The sequence below is a fragment of the Xylocopa sonorina genome, chromosome 10 (genome assembly GCF_050948175.1).
Source record: "Xylocopa sonorina isolate GNS202 chromosome 10, iyXylSono1_principal, whole genome shotgun sequence".
In the NCBI taxonomy this organism is placed as follows: domain Eukaryota; kingdom Metazoa; phylum Arthropoda; class Insecta; order Hymenoptera; family Apidae; genus Xylocopa; species Xylocopa sonorina.
The window spans coordinates 3,590,493-3,612,025 of NC_135202.1; the positions used below are offsets into that span (position 1 = coordinate 3,590,493).

Consider the following 21,533-nt stretch of genomic DNA (forward strand, 5'->3'; position numbering starts at 1 on the left):
TAAATTATAATATATAAATTATAATAATAAATACGATTAATCGAAATCTAATTTATAAAATCAGACAATTAAATAGTACAATGTTAGATTTTAATTCGTACATTCCTACGTTGCATTAATAATCGATCATTATACGTGGGGAAAATTTGAATTTGATCAGAACTAGGTAAAATTGCATTTTTCATGTTTTGTTTTTTGAAGGAATGAATTCTTCGATACGCAACAAGTGCTTTTGGAATTGCTTTTACTCGGAAGTAGTCGACCACCCTGTAGATACGTACATATACATCATGTGATACCACAAGGGATTAAGATCTTAAAAGAATCGATAAGTAACGGAATTACCGTACGAAATTGTGCGAATATCTGAATCATTCGGTAATCCTAGTGATACACTGTAATATCTCTGGAGTGACAGACAATTAACGTTGAAAAACCACAACTCTTATTCGACTTACGTCCCTAATGTGACATAAGGTGGAATTATCGTGCGAAAGTGGTAATTGGATATTCATCTATCACGTAAATAAATTTTACGATTACCAGCTTCGAAATGAAACACTTGAGGCGATCGATAAATATCGAGTACTATAAATTTCTGTAAAAACATTCGTCTGCACGCGACTTGGAACAATTTCTGTGCGGAGAAGTGATCGAACACTGAAGTTTAGAGATTAACGTTTCCAAGAAAGATAACCATCCAATAAATTTCATCGATATTAACGAAATTCATCATCTTCGATTACGTTGTAAAACCCCAAAAACCAGTCATCACCAAGAACTCGGATATCTTAAAATTGTTTAATTTCACAAATAGAGTATTCGAAAATTAAGAAATGTGAAAACGTGGCTACTTGAAAATGTGTAAACTTGAAGAATTAAATATTTGACAATTTTTTTAATCAGCCACTTGAATGTTTGGAAATTTAAAAATTGGAATGTTTGTTCTTCATAAAAACAAAAGTTACTCTACAGACTGAAAATAATTGGTAAAATTATCAAGTTGTCAAATTTGGCAAATCTCGGAACACGAAAGTATTGAAAATTTTGATTTTTCAAATATTCAGCTTCTCGAATAAAAAAAAAATGTTGAGCTCTCAGTGAAGTGAAAGAAAATGGTTTGCTGCACGCGATTAAAGTTTGGGCCGATGAACGGTGGACGACTAATGGCGAATAAACGGAACGTAAGGAGATAAAAGAAAGGTTGTTGACTCGCGATCGGTGATGCATCGTCGATAGAATGTTTCTCGAGGTGAAAAAATAATGGCGTGGTCGTGGCGCGATAACCTAAGCTGCAGTTTATCGGCGTGTCGTGCAATTAGTTTTCGATCAGCGGTCGATTAAGTAACCGCATGGAGGGCACGATCGAGCGAACAATACCGAACGTTTTCACCGCGAATGTTTTCTTTCTGCGGCCCAGCGTCGAATGCAAAATTGATATTTCGATACGTAATTAAAAGCGGTCCGATAAATACGACCCTGAATTATTTTGCTGGTCGATGTTTCGAAACAACGTAATATGATTACAGAATTCTTTTCAGCGTATTCAATTTTATTGCCAGATTACATATCTACGACGAGTGACCGTATCTTTATAATCCCAATCAGCAGTAGTTTGGAAGTCTTTAAGTTTTCGAACATTCAATTTTTCAAACTTTTCAATTTTTTCAATTTACAAATATCCAAGTGTGTAATTAAAAAAGTGTTCAAATATTTCAATTTTCAAGTTTGAATATGTTCAAATGCCCAAATTTCCAGAGTTTTTAATTTTAAAACACTAAGGTTTTCAAATGTAGACATTTTAAAAAAATGAAGTCCTCGAGTAAAAAAGATGTTTAATTATTCCAAAGCAGAAAGTAGAAGATTGCCAAATTCTGAAACTCTCAAATTTTCGATAATGGAATTCGATTTGAGCTGCCGCAAGTCTTTCAATTCAAGCACAGAAAGGCGATCCATTGTCGTTTCTGTACATTTTTAGCGTGATCAATTTAACCCAACGTTAGGGCGATCTATATTTGCAGCGAAGTTATCCAGCGTTCCATTCGAGATGTAATTGATTTATGCCCCATGAATTCCTCGACTGCCCCATCCATTCTCGTTTTAGCGCAAAAATAAGGCGAGCATGCAACTTTCTAAAATGTTTTCCAGCCACGCTTGAGCATTATATGTTTACCAGTCGTGACTGTCGCCACTTACAAAATTTAAACAATACCTCCACTGTGAAATCCTCTTAACAATTCCTCGAGGCGTCTCTCATAAATCTCTGCCACCTTTGCCGTTTACAACGGTATGCCATGGAAACTTGCATTGTGTTCAATCAAACTTATACTTTCAACCGCTACCTTAACGTACCTTTCTATTTTAAACCAATCTCTGCTTCGTTGCGACACGTTGGTGTCCGTTCAAAATCGCGGACATGTTAAAAACTCGAGCCACGACTCGCCGTCATTTTCGAATGAAAAAATTCTCAGACACCCAAGCTATGGTCCTTTTTCTTAATTTACTAACACTAAAGCTTTGAAACTTTTTTATTTTCAAATATTCAACTTGTCAAATTAAACAATTTTAAGACATTCAAGTTCTCAAGTTTAACAATTTTCGAATTGAAAAATCTTCAAATATTTAAGTCCTCAAGTTTAAAAATTTTGGAATCTTTCAATTTTTCAAAGAAAGTACATCGTAATTAAAATTAAGTCCGATTTCCAATACGCAACAGCGATACTTTATTGAAAGCAAAATTTTCCTCCCTGCTAACAGAAACACTTCTAATTACTTGGCGTTTCGAGAGCAAATAAAACTGGTGCCAGGAAATCACCGGGTGCCACGGTAACTACATTGGTGCGACAATAAAACACGATGCAACACCCACGCGGAATAACCCCTAAAATATGCAGCCGTGTAACGCCTAACAAGCCACACATTACAGAAGGTTAACACAGAATTGCTCTTAACGATTCTATTTATTTGTCCCGTCGTGCAAAGGTACGCTCGATCGGGGTGGGAGGAGGGAAAATGGCGGATACGAAACGGGAGAGAAATCTGCGGATCGTTTCCAGCGGAGAGAGACACTTTTCTCCGGCACGGTGGCCCACGCGTGCGTGCACGCGTTACGTCGACCCTCCAGTAATTCGTTGCTAATCAATTAGAGCTGAATCTCGGGGCGTTGATTGGCCGGCCGTCTTGTAGGAGTAAAGGCGATAAATCTGTCGCGATGAATCGCTGGGCTGCCCTAGCCGCGGGTCAAGTGGTCACGATTTAGTCTGTGTTGGTGAATAATCGGACGGGAATAAAACGGCGCTCTTATAATGGGGCGAGAATAGAATCCGTCCTATCCCTGTGCGGTGGGGATCAGACTACACCCACGGTATCCTCTGCTTGTCGTGAGAGGCGACTAAAAGAGGAAGGGCAGGGTGTACAGACAGAACGAGGATGTAGAAAAGGAGTAACGAATTTTAGTTAAGAAAAAGAGTAGTGCACGAAATATTTCGTTGATAATCGTAATGTTTAAATTGTATTTTATAAAATATTATTAAATATTATGATTAATTGATTCACTAAATATTTCATATACTATTCTCTTTCTCAACTAAATAAAATTTATTTTTATAACAAAACACATTTTATTATAAAATTCATTATAATTAAATACTTAATAATATTTAATTGCATAGTATGTGAAATGTTTAGCTAAGGAAAAGACTAATGTACTCTAATGCAAAGATGTTGCGTCACAAGTGTCGATCGGTTAGCTGGCGACGAATAAATGGCACGATGCTGGTACGATCCTTAATGGACTGTATTTTATTGGTTGTATGTCTATATATCTAAGTTCCTATCGAACTGTATACCCTTCTCGCCGACTGTTTGCGAAACTATGCGTGTTTAATGCTAGAGATCGTTAAGAACTGTACTTGGATGTACTTGAACGAAAGGTCTATTGGGTGCGTCCTATTTTCGTTAGAATAACGGATTCGTTGATTGCAATTGTACGAGGAACTAATTGGTCGACAGAAATTATGGAACCAGCATAAATTCCCTTCGAAACTCTCGTTCATTCGCAGGTACCGAGTGCACCCTTGGTACACGTGAATTCCGCGTGTCCTAACATTAGACCGCAGCAAGCAATGAATCAAACTCCTCGACTAGGACAATGTAACATGAAAACGAAAGTAAAACGCGAAGTAGCCTTTACCACTCGATTCGTTATTGAAAATACAACTATGTAACAAATACCAGGTCGTCGAGAGCATAATTCTTGTTAAAAGTCAATTCTCTCGATCACACCGTGAAACCAAAGGCCAGGCATTAACATCACCACGGAAGAAACGAGAAACGATAAAAGAGTGACAGAAACGGTAGCCTTCGTTATTGTCGGAGCGATAATGGAAGCGAGCTGGTTAGTCGCGCGACGATAATCGTCCTCCGCCAACCTTGCCCTCCGCTCCTAATAGAAAACTGCGATTATTAATTAGCGAGACGGTCTCGTTCCTATCAGCGGACGGTCTATCCGTTCGCAACGCAGGGAAACAGAGTAACAGGGCAACGCTCGGTGCGAACCGATAAACCGGGATCAACGCGATCGTTATTTTAATGACCGTCACACTCCGCTGCGGCCGTGTCGCGCGTACTTCTCTCGCTGAACACGGGGGAAATTACTTTTACTCTTATTTCAATCGTAATCCGATTCAGCGGCTTATTTCTTATTTTTTTTTTTTTCTATCGTCGAGTTGGTCGCGAGCCAGCGGGATACGTGCAGGTTTCATCTTGGGGAAAATGAATCGACGCGAGCTAAATCAGATACTAATTTTTCTCGCCAAGTAGTTTGAAACCAGGACTCGTCGGTCTCTTATTTTATCGGGTTCTTTATTTTTTTCTTTTAAACGAATAGTTGTAAATGGTGTTAATCGTTCGAGCGGAGAAACGTTTCGCGTCTGCAACGCGTTCTGATTGGGGTGGCAAGTGTCACGATTCGTCGAGCACTATCGCGAGTTGCGTGTTTCCTCGCTGCCTGGAGTAAATCAACCGTATTGGCTTTCTGTCGGTTACTTTTTTACCTGCGCGGTTTTACGTCGCGTACAGGTATAAAGCACTTTTCGTTTAGGTGTCGAGCGCGTTTACAGCGAGTTTGTACGCGCTCTAGATGACCCTCAGAGGGCTGATTAAACATCTGAAAAGGAAGTTAACTGTGTTATGTTTGCATATATAATTAGTATTACTAATTAAATGTCTCGGTAGTTTCTTATTCGTAAAGAAATTAATATAACGATCTATAAAGTCGATTGTTTCTATAAATTTTCATATTTCTCGAACGAAGTCTGTGAAAAATTAAAACAATTTTAACTCTTTAAAGGCGAGTATGGTACAAAAGGCATGCTAATTTTTTTTAATAACAAATAGTGACTGTAACTTATGTACTATTAAAATTAAGATAAAATAAATATAATGAGAAAAATCTCTTAAAATAGAAATATCACTTTAATAATATAAAATTGAAATGTATATGCTTGTACATATTTTCATTTTATTTTTCTTATCCTTGATTACAAAATACATACCTTTTTATTTTATTCCTAGTACAAGATGAAAGTTCAATTTTGAGAATTAACAGGGAACGGAGTCTAAGTTAGTTTCAGTATAAATTTCGAGATTTTAAATTTCTCTGATAACCACTTGTATCCTTAACGCTTTATTATACGATACATTTTTGCTTTCTGTACTTTTTGTAATTTATAAAAGTAATTAGAATTATATCGTCCAGTATTATAATTCAATTTCAATAGTAAAATATTTCTCTGCGTTCAGAGCGATCGGCTGTGCTAAAAGTACCCACAGATAAATGATTAATCGATGTATCATAAAAATTGTCGAGTTATTTATCTAAAAATTTAATTCCTCGAAAAACAGGTTCCGAGACGATAAACGTGGACCAGAAAACGTTGCACGAGCCCAGTCACATCCGCGTTAAAAATTTTTACGGGCCACCGTATTTCGAGGATCGCTGTTCAGCTTCGAAAGCAGTCAGTGCGAACACGATCACCTCGGATCCTCCGCAGTCTGCGTGACTCCTTCGAAGGCTAAAATAGAATCCCGCGTGGAAAATATCGAATTGCCTCGCGATGCATCATATTCTCGATCTCGGCTTAATTACTTGACGGTCGCGCGGCGCACTCGATAAATTCCGCGGCGTAGAACGCGGCTCGCGTTGGTCGACGTTCCACCCAGGTGCAACGTTCTCGGCTCGCGTGGGCACGTACACGCGTACGCCGTAGTCCTACGCGTGTCTAAACGAACGCACGGGCCGGGTCGTCCGCAGGAAGCCGACGATTACGGCCAACCGCTCCCCCGACGACGGATCGTCGAGAATCGACTTCCGAATCGATCGTAAGACGCCGCGCGTAAACCCCGAATATTCATCGCGTCGTGACGCCGGTTCGAGGTCACCGCCCGTTCCTGGTAGCGATTTAAGATGGCGTCCGCATTCGAGCGATCACGAGGCAGCTTTTCGTTGGGTTCCTCTTCGGCTGCGCGTCTCGATGGGACGCGAGGGAGTTGTTGGAACGTTTTTCGTTCGATTGAAGCAGAGGTGGGGAAGCTTTTCACAGTTTGAGGTCGTATTGAAATTGACTAATAGAGGTGGCTGCTGTAATCTTACGTTACTCGTTTTTGAACATGTATGTCGATGTATAATTGATGAAAAGTATGTGGAACGCCTACTCGAATTATTACAAAGTCGAAGGTAAGAGTGAAATGGAAATGTGTCGACGCGTTGGAGTACCTTTCTCTTTGGGTACTGTATATGGATGCAGTGAAATTGGAGCGATTCTGTTATCGTCTCTTACTACCAATTGTTTACTAAATATCTAGTTTCTATGTAAGATTAGCTTCAGTTGTATCGATGTATAGATGCGAAAGCGTGAATTTTAATTGCAAAGGGGACTAGCAACAGGATGGATTCTTCCAAACGATAAAAAGAAAGGAAGCTTTTAATTTTCCTTTTTTTTAAACTGCAAGCTTTTGATCGTAAAATTTCAATGAAAAGAAAGCATATCTGCTCCACTAAAAAGTAACAACAATTACTTGAATTAGTCTTTCCTTTTGATATGGATTTGTTGCAAGCAACATTTGATTCAGTCTTCCATGATCTTCGTTAAATAACAAAATGTGTGTGAACGAAAAGTTGCTGGTCGTTACTCCAGTAGAAACGCAGCTTAACGTTTCAAGAACGAGTCCGGAAGTGTCCCTTATAAACGTGGTCTGCTTTACAGAGGCGCCATTTTTTATGCCGCTTAATGGTACCGATTTAACCCATTAGTGATCACCGTTGCGTGAACGTAACGTTTCATTCGTAATTTTGTTACCGTCATTGTACGCCATTGAATTAAATCGGCTGGAAAAAGAACTGCAAATGAAAGGTTGCATTAATCCGACGTCGATACTTTGTAGGTTACGGAAGCAGACATTGAACGGATAATATATAGAATTATAAAGATTTTTTAGGGAAACTTTCTTCGTGTTATATCAACTAATAAATCAAACATTATAAGACGAGAATTTCTTTAGAGAAATTTACATTTAGAGTAGATGAATATTTTTACAGAAATAAATTTTAATAACAGCCTTGGTTCACGATACCATTGCAAGAACTATATTTCAATACAAAGTAATAATTTAAAACGTTTGTTTTTAAATAAATTGCTCTCTTACTTAAAGACGCGTTATCGAAAAGTATTTCTCTGAAATTAGCATTGTTTTTAGATACATATGTACTGTAGAAGTGCATTGTAGTTGGTAACAATTTGAACAACGACGCCTCGACGTGAAACGACATTGAAGGAAATTGTTGAAGGAAACCGTGTGGAATGCGAGCGGATAGTATTTTAAACATCGCAGACGCGTTTATGCAGTTCGAAAACGGACGATCACGGTGAATAAAAATAGACCCGCCGTGTCTTTCACCCGCGCGTTACAATTTGGCGGTGTAATTTCGATGCGTCGATACCGGACAATGAAGAGGAGGCGTGTACGGACATTGTGGGGAATGCAAATGCCGAATGTTTCAAGCTGCGCGGATGTACTTTAAAGATCAAAGGTAACGGAGCATACTTGATGCGTTGTAATGAATGTGCAGATTTATTGTTGCAGAGATGCAACTTGTTTCAATGCCCCGTTGTTTGATCTTCCGTTCGTGATGCACCACGGGGTGCAAATATAACGCGCCTCGAGCCGCGTGGGTGTATTCTACTGGCTTTCTAATACGTGCAGTGTTGAATACACGGAACTTGACTGCCTACTTTTCTATTGCCTGTGAATACTCTAGTAATATACCGTGGATTAAACGCTTTAAATCATTGCTCTTTCCGCGAAGTACGGGAAAAGCCGGTTTTCCAACTTTATTTCATATTTATGTATATTAATATATAATAATTTGATATTTAAATATTAGAATAGTTGAATGTTAGTGGTATTCAAAGCCATTGGAAGGACACAACAGAAAACCGAATTATTATCATCGTAAGTAAAGCTAGGTTGCACGAAAATGGCGACGACCGCCAAAAAGTGTCAAAAAGTTTCTCGCAAATATCTCGAAAACTAGAACCAAACAGTTCTATGAACAGATATATATTTGAAGATCATTGAAATCAGTGAAGATTGCCTCTTTCTGCACAAAATTATCAAACCCTTTTGCGACTATCTCTGAAATTAGAACCAAACGATGGTACCAAATATGGACAAAAATTAGTTAGAATCATGTTCGTTGCAATATATTCGAGAATCACCTCGATCGTTGAATGTTAATTCTCGAAAATTTCTATGAAATTTCCCATCCGCGCTCCACGCGAGAACATAGCCCCGACTCTTCGCGTCGAACGCGATATCCCAATCTCGCGGAACGATCGCCGCGAGTGACCAACAACGGGGTTGACCCCGGAAAAATGCCGGTATCGGACGTATCAGCGTTTTTTCCGTGGCGTTCGCGGCAGCGGTCGAGGCACCGCGTCTATCGTGCGTCTAGGCGTGCGTGATAGATAATCGTTATGTAAGAGGAGGCTGTTGGCCCCCGGACTCTTTGACATGCAACGACGCGCTCGCGCTCGCGCTCGCGCGAAACGGGAAACGCCCTGGCCTCGCCGCCCCGCCGCGGCGAGAGATCCGCCGCCGGCCATTTTGGCGAACCTCTTTTTCTGTATTTACGGCCCAGATAAAGAAAGTTTACGATTCAGATAGGATCGGACGGTGTCGGCGCTCGCCTAGGTGGTAACCGGACCCGCGGGACGAGGCTGAAGAAGCGTTTCGCATGCCGGAGGCGCGATGCATTCTTGTTCCCTTCCCCTGCGCGTAATAATAGAGCGCGGGCCCCTCTTCCTAGTCGGCGTCGATCTATGGTACGTGGGTACAACGTCGGCACGACCGCGTCCAGCCGCGTAATTATTCCGGAGCGACACGCGATTCGCGAGAATTTTCTTAGGGGTAGTGTTTAGCGTACGCGGCCTACACGGGTACCGCCGCGCCATTTTGTCCTGGGACGCGGCCACGTTTCTGCCTCTATCATGGACCACCTTCCTAGCTGGTGTACCATTTTCATTTTCATTTGCTTTTCCGACTTTTCAACGCAGGTTCGACGAAGGCGTTAATTGGACCGTTCGTTTCGAATTTAGTGTAAGTCAATTCTTCTGAAGAGACAAGATATCGCATAATATGTTCTACTTATCAGTAGCGAATCTTGCGTTATTGTTGTCGTGCGATTGTTCTGAGTGTACGTAATAAATTTATCTTGGGTCGGTACTGGGATCGACAAAGTCTTAGTATGCAGTCAATATGACTCTTCTCATCCAATAGCTGCCGCTTTAAAATACGAAATGACGCTTTAAGGAACCGTCAACCCTCCTATTAACGCCACTAATTTGTACCGCGTTGTAGAAAGGTTTACTGTAATTAATAACATCGCTCCCCTCTGCGATCGTATCGATAGTAACCAGTTTCACCGTCTTTTCTTCCATCGCGACAGAACCAGATTCAGTAATTATGTAAATGTGGCGAAACAGCTGCGTTACGCAAGAGCATCGTACTTGAACAGTGTTAGAAGTAGCGTTGAATGCGTGTGGTCTGATATCGGAGAAGGTCTCCATCGATTCATTTCTTCTCGATATAATTGCAACAGATATAGATATATACAACAGATCCGGCGTAAATTAAAATAGCGAAGTTATGTAACGTTACGCTTAAGCATTGCTATAAATAGTTGCAAACATACTCGATGAACACGCAAACTTTGCGTTCGTTTCGATTAAACTTTTCTGATAACGAGTCGCACTTTGGACTTAAACAATTGAACACACAATTTTCCATATTCAATAAGAGATTTTTTTGTTTATGAAATTAAAAGCGGTTTTCGAAGGTAGTTTGATTAAATTAACAAATAAACGGGACGTGATCGATTTTTAAAAGTAACTTTGATTGCATTTAAATCATCTTCGATGTACAGACAATTAATTATTCGATATCATCGAACGTAAATTCTCGAATTTTTATCTAATCCAATTTTTGTTTTAAAATTAAACAATATTTTAGTTTTTCGATCGTCGCGTACAATACACTTTCGTGTAACGTTTCGTTCCAAATATACATTTTAATGCCACGTGTAAAACACGAACAGCCATAAATCGCTATCAATTTACGAGCCAAATTAGCCAAGTGATATAAGTCCACGAATGTCAGACAGCGGTGTACTTTTTATTGACCTAAAGCGTTCTATCAATTCAATTGTCCCGTACATTTCCTGCGTAAAATCGATTTTATCGATCCCTCGGGATTATTCGATCGATCGATCCGTGAACTTTCAACGCGTTACTCACAGTTTCGTATCAGCAGCCACGTGATCGCAACGAAAGGTGATGCAATTTGGTGCATCGCGTCACGAGTTATTTCACTCGTTCGTTGATACGATTGGTCCCCATCCCCTTTCTTTTTTCTCGTCTCGTAACGAGCTGCTCTTTCGTTCGTTCACGGGCAATCAAGCTGTTTTCGACGTCGATGAGCGCCAAAATGTCACGGGTTAATTATCAGAGCGCGACAGCTTCTTCCGACTGCTGTCATTCCGTTCGAGCGGGCAATGTGCAACCAGATATTCTCGTAAAGGTTGCGAAACAAAATTACATTCAATTTTCGGCTTTTCTGGCAGTATTGAAGGTATGAATCATGCGACGTATCGTTTGTAACTATTTTACACATTGCGAGATAGAATAATTGTTTTTATTTTAAGATCCTTTAAATTTGAATTAGCGAGGCAGCATATATTAATAATATTATAAATTGTGAGCAGCTGTTACGTTGTGCACGTTTTATACGTTGAGGTTTCATCGATTGCTGGTCAGTGGGAATGCATTTTATATGAACAATGCATCTCTGTATTTAGCTATCTTTTTTTATTTAATTTTCAGATATGATTAGAGAATGATCAGTCGTTGCATATTTTAGATTTATCGATTCAACAAAATCTTATCTTTCTTTCGTTTATTTCGAATTCTTTAAGAGAAGAGAAAATGTTTGATCAGCGTGTCCAACATCCGACGAATACTCTTGAACTTTCACATTATATAGGGTGTCTCAGGTTGCGTGCTACAACCGGAAGCAGGAGTTTATTCTACGCGTAAAAATTTATCGAAAATGACGAGGTGAAAAGTTGTTAGAAGATTAATTAAAAAATTTAACTTTGAACGTGGCTAATCTAACAAGTTGAGGGTCATTCAAAATATAACAACCTTAAAGTATCGCAAAATTTTAAAAAGTACAACATTCTATCGTTCGCAATTTTGTTCAACTTACTTTCTCGCAAGCAAAAAGAAAATCGCCATTCTTACGTGCTGAATAGTTCCTCTTCCACCCTTGGGTCACCCATCTCGTCGCACCCTGCTCAATTAAATTTTCCGTCACGATAATCGAAAAATGAATTACGAAACTTGGAATAAATCGTCTCCACAGTGATTATGTCAGTATTATAAAGCCGTGCAGTGTATTTATGAATTCCACAGGGCGAAAACGTCGGATCACCGACCAGCAGGTAGGCAGATTTGATCCCCTGCCAGCGATTTATTTATATCGTTCTAATTTTCACCGAACGTCGGACGATTTCACGAATATTTTTCACCACCGAAAAAGAATTCGTTGTTGTTCTATTTCACCGTGTTCGTCCCCATTTGCTCCACCCATCCGCCATTAACCGCTTAACTATTAGACTTTGTGACACACCAGTCGTACTCTACGGTGGAAATTCATACGCGATGCACATTTCTGAGAGTGTGTATTCGAAAAATCAGGACAGTGAAACAATGTTATTCATTTTTTTGTATTCTGCATTGTTACATTGCAATTTTTCTAAGCGCCTACAGTATCATAAGCACAAGGTTTCTAAGCGCATACAGCATCACAAGCGCAAGCTTTCTTAAGTTTTCTAAGCTTTGTAGTATCACAAGCGCAAGCTTTCTGAGCATAAGCTTTCTGAACGCAAGCTTTCTAAGCGCAAGATTTCTGAGCGCTAAGCTTGCTAAGCCCAAGTTTCCTAAGCGCAAACTTTCTAAGCGCAAGTTTCCTAAGGGCAAGCTTTCTGAGCGCGAGCTTTCTAAGCGCGAGCTTTCTAAGCACGAGTTTCCTAAGCGCAAGCTTTCTGAGCGCAAGCTTTCTAAGCGCAAGTTTCCTAAGCGTAAGCTTTCTGAGCGCGGGCTTTCTAAGCTCAAGCTTTCTAAGCGCAAGTTTTCTGAGCGCGAGCTTTCTAAGCTCAAGCTTTCTAAGCGCAATTTTCCTAAGCGCAAGCTTTCTGAGTGCGAGCTTTCTAAGCGCAAACTTCCTGAGCGTGAACTCAGTAGAGTTCTCTTAAGTAATATAAGTAGAAAGCAGTACTCTCAGTACTCAAGCTGTCTAAGCGAAAACTTGCTAAGTGCCTACAGTACCGCAAACGCAAGGTTTCTATGTGTCTACAGTATCACAAGCGTAAGTTCTCTAAGCGTCTTTATACGCGAACAGTAGCCAAAGGGTTACGAAATTTAAAGAACAGCTCCAGATTTCTGTTTCGATTTGAGATCGCCGTTGGTAAACGAAGCATGGTGGTAATCGCGCTCCATTCCTCGACCAATTGCTCCCGATGATCGACTATGGCCAGCTCGGCGCCAAAAATAATTGCCAGACCTCTGCGATCGCAAGGCAGAAAGCGAAACGAGGGCGTTTCTTCCTCCTCGTCCGCGTGTGTACGTTTCGCAGCCGTGTCGCTTTCCCGTGAACCGTCCTCCTCTTCGTCTTGCTCTTCTTTTTATCGTCTGGTCCGCGTCCGAGTGCACATGGAGCGGTGCAACGATACGCTCGAGGGAAAGGTGAGCGCGCAGATACATACGCTACAGATGCCTGAGTAACAGAAACAAAAATCACGAATTTTTATGAATAAAAATTATATATACAATAAAATTATATATAATTATGTAATTAATATGAACAAATTAAATAAATAATTATATACTAAAATTATATATAATTATATATATAATTTCATATATAATTTTATTGTGTTCATATATATATATATATAGATAATCCATAATTTTTCTTTCAACAAAATTTCGTATAATCTCTATTTGAAAACAGATTGACTTTTAAATAAAAATAGTACAAAAAGAAAAGTAGTTTTGAATACCAAAAAGAAAATAGCTTTCGATGTATATATTTTTTATTCATAAAAATTCATCATTTTTGTTTCTGTTATTCGCGTATCAAGTGTGTTTGAATATCGTATTACCTGAAACACTCGTCGCATTAGATTTTCGTATCTTATCCTTGTTTCAGAGCGATTCCCTTAATTGTATTCGTGTCTCGTTTGTAGAACCGGCGAAATATTTGTTGTTTTTTTTTTTTCGGGCTGGATCGAAATATTTTTTCCCGTCCCATTGTCGAGAGGCTTTCGTAAGAGCGGCAGAGAGGAGCGTTTTGCGCGTGAAAATTTCAACATGTAGGTCGAGATGACGATTATCCGCGTTTCCTGTCGCCCCTCTCCTCTCTTTCTATTAACATTGTGGCCGTGAGCCAACCTTGTGATCAGCGCTCAAATTTCTCCGCTATGTCATTAACGCGAGTTCATTTTTGCTGTCTTGTTTACAAACAAATCGATCGTGACACGGTAAATAAGTTACAACAGCTCGTGCTTTCACGTTTCACGGTTGCCCGTTCAAAGAGCCGTGAAAATTTCATTAACACTTTCGTTTGTGACACAAGCAATACATTGTACATATCTTGCTATCGTTTCCTTCCTGTTAAACTATAAAATGTCTACTTACAGAGACAACAAAATGAAATATTCTTTGGATTTCAGCTCCATGAATTGGTTTAAGAAAATTTCTTCCACGATGTGAACAAATTGATACTAATTCACGTGTTTCTCGAGATAACGTTAGGATCGTTTCACTGATCAATAAAACTCGATGAGGAAGCATCGCGAAAGATACAAGTGATAGTTAGACAAGTACTATGTACCATTTTACTCTGGCGCGGTTGTTAATTAGTTGTTAATTAGTATTATTACCGAGGTAATGAAAGGCGAGAGATAACGACGGAGCGTAAAATGATTTATAGGTTCGCGACATCCTTTGACAAGCCGAACAGAAGAAGTAGTTAAGATCGAGTTAGAAGTTAGAGCCCCGATTAAACTGCACTTTTTCGAATCGATGATGCAAGTCGCCTATCTTTCTACATTTGTCGCATGCGTCGTGAGAAGAAATAACGTTCAGCACGTTTTGTACGCGCTAAAAACCACCCAACCAATAAAATACTAGTCATTTTGAAGTAAGTGCAACATCATACTAGTTGGTACTGATTAACCAGTTAACTGTGGAATTTAGTTTCAAAAGATCGCCACAGGGTGCGGAATTAAAAACAAGCAACGACGTGTATACACGTCGAACGCAGGGCAAATGGTACTATTATACATTTTACGAAAAACGAGGAAGGATTACATTTTTATTCGTCAAAGAAACTAACAATTCGTTTCTGAATACGTTATTCTTACTAAAAGCTTGAAAATTGTCAGAAAATAATAAAATACATAAACAAGAAAAATTGAAGATAGCAAGAATAAACAATAAAAATAAGGAAATAGTTTACGAAATTTCAAGCTATGTATATAAAGGGAACATACCACCAAATAATATTCTTATTACATTTTATTGAGATTTTATAGTGAATGGTAATTTTTTATTTTACACGACCAGTATACGCGTCAAACGCACCGCAGTAGAGATTTGGTCCGACGAGTATACACGTCGAACGCACTTAACTGTTTAAACCGACACGAACTCCTAAAAGTCGTCGAAGCAGATCGATCGATAGCTGAAGACGATCGGCTAACTTCGCGCGAGACGCGAACGAGGATAATTCTAAATCCGTGTTATGGACAGAAATTGAAGTGTTCGAAAATAGAAGGCGGGCGCGCGTTAGTTTTATTCGCGGACGATGCGACGTGGGACAGCGCGAGACGCGATAGCCGAGCTACGTAATTCGGAGCTATTACAACGGCGAATTCGAGTTGTAACTCGAACTGCGGGGGATAATAATATGATTGTGCGCCTGATGCTCGGGCACAACCGATGTTACTGCGACGGTGGAGCCCCGCGACGATTACTTTCCTTCGTTGGTCGCTGGGTCGTCGTACGTGACGAACGAGGCTCGTCGTCGACGTCGACGGTAAACAGGACGGCCATTCGTCACGATTTATTCGAGACGTCGCATCCGCAGCTGTTTCTCCGCGGTTATTTTCGCGGCCGGATTAAATTGAGCTTAATCGACTTTTCTTTATTCTCCCCCTTTCGTATCTCTGGTTCGTTGGGTTCTATTCCGCGGGATTGTTTGTCTATTGGTAGCTCGTCTGTTCGGTAACATCTTCAAGTTATGTTCTACGGGGTTAATTATTCGTTGGCAGAGAAGACGTTTTTAAGAAAAATTGTGTGATGTCTTGGGGTTACGTGCAGTAACGTAGCCGCCATTGGTCAATATTTGAATGGTCGTGATTTTAAGATTTTTTTAATGAAAGGTTTTTTCAATGAAAGGCTTAAGGGGGTAGGTTTTCTTAATTATGGAATGCGTAGCAATTATGCTCTCAGAACGTGAGATTGCAAAAAAGCACACGCTTAAGGTTTATTTCTATATATGCGATAATTTCTTAAACGTGGTCTAGTTTATGCAAATATAAGCATTTCTAGAAACTCTGACAGTGGCGTTCGTAATATGAAATATCTCGACGAAGACGATTTTAAATATTTCAGATCTATCTTTTACTTCTTCCTTTGTTTAATAAATTACTGGTACTACTTACGTATTTTTTTTATAATCCACAGTTTCAGAAAATAAAATTTTTTTCCGTTACTTAATGCCAGGATTTCGAAATAAAAAGCAATTTCCGGTACCGGGAATCGAACCCGAGCCTCCTGGGTGAGAGCCAGGTATCCTAACCACTAGACTATACCGGAGGTTGAACGGTGCCACGTTGAACTCTAAAGAACTGGCATTACATTTTCATAGATCAATAAATTAAAAATATGTATCGATATCCATTAATAGACCACTAGAATACTCCATACATGGATGCATTGCAATTCGAAAGGCTAATCTTTGTAGGGATGTTCAAGGATTAGGGTGTCTATTCGGAATTCAGAGAAGGCAGTTTAAAGAAAGCACACAGTTAAGAGTTAAGAGTTATAATATTCAGCGCTCTTTCAATAGTCACACATTTCTTACTTTTCTTCTCTTCACGCCTTTAGTCTTTATTCTCTCTCCAGTCAGTAGGCGCTTTCTTCCTGCACCAGGCTGTTTTCACCCAATGACGAGAATTTCCCTACTTTCGTTATGGTGACAAGGTTTAAGGTGATCGCTTCAGTTAGACTCAGTTTTTCCAATCACGTTACGAAAGGCCACCACCACCCACTTACATAGCTTCATTCAATTTCACGTAGCTTCAAAAAAGTTTCAAAAAAAAAGGAAAAAAATATTCACCACGTACAATACGAACATTTCCTACATTTGAAAATAAAAATCTGTAAATAAGCGCTCGTCTTCCTCTGATTGCAGGCCAGCACCGAAAGTCGGGAGCCGGAAGAGCAGGGTAGCAGCACGACATCGCCCTCGGAGGGCAGGCGAGCCGACGGGACATCCGGCTCGTCCGTCCTCGAGATGGGGAGCACGGATTCGGCGGGCAGCGCCCACAGCGGCGGCCCATCCTGCGGCCTGGTCAGCTCGCTCTTCCCGAGCAGCTGCCGCGGACGCGCGGAGGCGTTCGCCAGACGTCTTCATCGGCGATTGACGTCTCTCGGTAACGAGAACGACTCGCAACGGAACGAGGACTCCTCGAAGCCTAAGGAGACGTCCTGGCTTCGTTCCGCCACAGCCGCGAAGGCGGCCATCAACAACGCCACGAGCAATCACGTCCTCCAACACCAGCCGCGTCACAACCCGGACACGGACCTCTGCTACGACTTCGACCTCGACTTCGAGGACGGCCTCAGCTCGCCAGCGGAAGAGGCGACGGCAGCCGAAGTGGCTGACCTGGTCGTGAATCCGGAAGTGCTCAAGTCGAGTCGTCGCGGTATTCATCACAGCTCGCCAAACGGCTCGAAGGACATGCTCTCCAGCCTGGATTCAGATACCGGGTACGTTTACGCGTCACCTTTAATGGGCACCTCGCCCGACAGCGACTCGTCGGACATCTTCTTCGACCCAGTGGCGTCCGACGTGGAGAAGCCGAAGAACGAGATGTTCTTCGACCCCGTCACCACTTCGGACAGCGAGGCCACGTCGAACCTCTCGAACGGTTGCGACGCGATGAAACCGAAGAACGCGTCGCATCCGAGAAGGCCGGAGCTGAGCGTGGAACATTCCGAGGACACGTCCGAGTCGAGCGCCTCGTTCAGACGGAACAACTTCGCGGAGAACGAGTGCAGGAAGAACGACCCGGTGTGCAGCTCGGAGGACTCGAACGACAGAAGCTCTCAGGACACCACGTCGCCCAGTCACGAGTCCCTTTGGAGCACGTTCGACGAGAGCACCATGTCGCTCCAGGACGAGACGCCTCCGATAATCGGTTCTGGCTTGTCCGCGACCCAGAACCGACTGCCCAAGTCGTACTCCGACTCGGAGATACCCGCGAACGGGCCCAGGATAATGATCAGCTGCGCGCTGAACAGGAGGGAAGACGAGACGCTGGACGGCACCGACGAGGTGGACTTCGTCAACGGGCTGTCGGAGAACGGGAAGCTCGAGGACGTGATGAACGCGAGGAACCTCGCCAAGGAGGACTCGCCGGACTCCTCCGACAACACGAACGAGGAGGATCTCCCGTACGACGAGGAGAAGCCGCGAGCGGAGCAGACGAAGAACGCGTTGAACCTGAAGCCGGAAGAGAACGAGGCCGACGACCACTCGACGTACAGCAGCACGATCAACATACCCGGCGCACTCACGTTGGAGTGTCCTACAGGTGAGCGAGTGGTCGAGTCGATGATAAAGAACGAGGTGCATCTGCAGATCGAGAACGGGGCCGTGTTGAACAGCAGCGACGAGGACAAGATGTGTCTGCTGTTGAAGAAGCTCGCGACCAGTCCGTCCGTCAAGGACGACGTCTACGTGCCTAGTCGGGAGCCGCGCGACGACGCTGAGGAGGACGAGGAAGAAGAAGAGGAAGGGGAGGAGGGGGAGGAAGAGGAGGTAAAAAGACCGCAGAAAATTAGACGAAGCTCCTCTTTGAAGACGGGAAAGACGCCGCCTGGGACACCCGGACGGAAGAAGATCGTCAGATTCGCGGACGTTCTCGGGCTGGATCTCGCGGACGTTCGAACGTTCTTGGACGAGATCCCAAAGATACCCACTTCCGCGTACAGCGATCTGATCTACGACGACATCTTCCGGAAGGACAACAGTCCGGTGAACAGCTCGCCAAACACCGCCCAATGGGGCGCCAGATACGCGGAGAGCAGACGCGGTTCCGGTTCCGCGATGCCCGCCCACAAGCTGGACAGATCGCTGGTCCCGCTGTTCCAGCAGCCTGGCGGCCAGCCGAACTTCCTGGACCTCGTCCGCGAGCGTCGCGTCTGCCTGGAGAACGTGCTCGTCCAGGACCCGGTCACCCTCTGCATCCAGGGTACCGTGCGCGTGATCAACCTCGACTTCCACAAGTCGGTGCACATCCGTTACACGCTGAACTCGTGGCGCAACTTCAGCGACCTGCAGGCCACTTACGTCCCCAACTCGTGCGACGGTTTCAGCGACAAGTTCACCTTCGTCCTTTACTGCCACACGCTGCCGGTCGGGCAGCGGCTCGAGTTCGCCGTGCGGTTCCACTGCAAGGGCGAGCAGTACTGGGACAACAACGCCGGGGCCAATTACTGCTTCCAGTGTCTGCCAGCGTCCCCCGCGTCCGGCTACATACCGATCACGGCGCAGACGAGCCAGCGCGAGTGGTCCCCGATATTCTACTGATGGACCGCGCGGCGGTGTTTGCACGGGTCGCCGGGACGGAGACACGGCGATGGCTTCGCGAAGACAAGGAGTCTAAAGTGGACCCGAATAAGGCTAACAAGCAACGGATAGAGAGGAGAGAGAGAGAGAGAGAGAGAGGGGGAGGGAGAGAGAGAGAGAGAGATAGAGAAGGAGGGAGGGGAACGCAGAGGGAGGAGAGTTCCTAGAGCGTGCTGTACATAACTGTATCCGAGGCGATCGAGGGAACGCGGAGGCGTCAATTATTCTTCCTTGCCATTTCTCAAGCAACCTTTCACCGAACTGAAGGAACCTGACGCAGAGTTGTTAGACTGATTTCGTTGGTTTTTTCTTTACGCGCTGTTCGTTCCTCGTTCGCCAGGGGACGCGGAAGCAGAGGAAGGCTGGTCCACCGCGGCGACTGTTCCAGGATCGGTCGTCGATTCGACGGGGGTGAAAGGAGTCTGATAGCTTGACGGTGTTCTACGAGGATTATTCCGAGGACGAGCACCGTCCGTGGGAGTTGAGGGGTTGTTTTCACGTTCCTAGAAAGTACCTAATCGAGCAATAATCGAGCCTAAACGTGTCTGAAAGACTCGTGGATCGTAGGATAGTGGAGAGATGAAGGTCGAAGATTGTGTATGAAAAAGGGACTGTCACTTGGTGCGAGATGCTTGCCAGTAGAGTTTCTGATAGTTGAGATCGAAGGCGAAGCCGAGGACGAGTCCTCTCCATTTTTTCGTTTTTGAGAAAGTATCTCGCGTAGCAGCGAGAATATTTTTTATTCAGCTCGTTCAGGGTAAAACGACCTCTGGACGAGCTTGTCCGCGCGTAAAACATATCTCTTCAGCAAGTTGCGGACGACGACCAAACTGTCTTGCTTTTACGTACAGTTTTCGATTACTCCACTGGCGTGTGGCGTAAAGCCATAAGAAATTATAATATTTTCGAGGTCTTCCTCGACCGAGACGTCCTGTGCCAATCTGATCCAGTGCCATTGTCACGAATTGAAGCATCACAGACGCGTACCAACCCCAATGAAACGATATACTATTGAATCGTATGTGTAAATACGGTTTAAACGAAACGTGTGATAATTTGTTAGCGATCGAACGATCGTACCGCCTCTAGGGCCATCCCTAATCTAATTTTGAACATTGTTCGCCGAACGATCGTCGCTAAAATCAGGGAAATCGAGGCCTGGCCGATTAATGCCTTCGCTCTGTCAATGTCGAAGGCAGTGTTGGTAACAACCGAGCCACTGTTATCTCGTAACTAACGTAAACGTTTCATCGTATCGTTCCCATGAATGAACGATACTTTGTTCTATATTTTCCGCGACAGAGTTATTTTTTACTTCGATGTTAACTAATTTTAAACGAGAACTGATTTCGTTCTACGATTCGAGGAGCTTCCATTGTCCATCGTACTAGTGCAGATGTGTATATACCGTATGAAGTTGTTCGGAAAGTTCGAGCCGATATGAAGGAACAAAAATTCTTATGTTCGTCTCGTAATAATAATGACACTTTTTCTTTTTTAATAAGGTGTATATATCAGCTTTCTTTTGGGCATCTTTCGAGTAACATTTATGGGCAACTTTCGCCATTTCCGATCCTCGTGAGCGTCTCTGCTTTTTGAAATTGTAATTAAATTATTCCAATTTCTCTCGTCGATAACGATCCTTTGCACTCGGTTCTTTTCAATTAGTGTCTTTGGACGACACATTTAACTTTATTCGTCCACTGAAATTGGTCTGCATGTCGATTCTATTTTTAAAATAGCGTATATAATAATGAAACGGACTAATAGCAAGGAATTTAGCGTCGAAAGACAAGTGAAGAGTTACAAGAGCTATAATTCGTCAGACTGCTTGCGAACATTGTTAATTTATTTCACATAATTGGCGCGAACTTTCCTCGCAACCCGTTGCTTTGCAAAGGGACACAGGAAGAAATACCCGCAATCACGACTTGCACCCGCACGAAAAAGATAGAAACCGGGTCGAGGTCGCAAGAGTTTCTTCAGCAACGTCA

The 21,533-nt window shown here is 42.6% G+C and overlaps 1 protein-coding gene and 1 non-coding gene across 4 annotated transcripts in view; one reads left to right on the plus strand and one right to left on the minus strand.

Annotated features, from left to right (window-relative positions):
- Gbs-76a (Glycogen binding subunit 76A) overlaps window positions 1–19,634 on the plus strand; it is a 69,442-nt gene extending 49,808 nt beyond the window's left edge. For 2 of the 3 annotated variants that reach the window (XM_076902753.1, XM_076902754.1), the window contains exon 2: window positions 17,098–19,634. In XM_076902753.1, coding sequence (XP_076758868.1) covers window positions 17,098–19,500 — 2,403 coding nt within the window. In that variant the 3' untranslated portion in view covers window positions 19,501–19,634. Of the gene's footprint in view, window positions 1–13,213; window positions 13,362–17,097 lie in introns of those variants that run through there. The other variant, XM_076902755.1, reaches the window with a different exon arrangement.
- On the minus strand, window positions 16,428–16,499 carry Trnae-cuc (transfer RNA glutamic acid (anticodon CUC)). The gene has a single exon. It is a non-coding gene; the product is annotated as a tRNA-Glu (tRNA).
- Window positions 19,635–21,533: the final 1,899 nt, after the last annotated feature.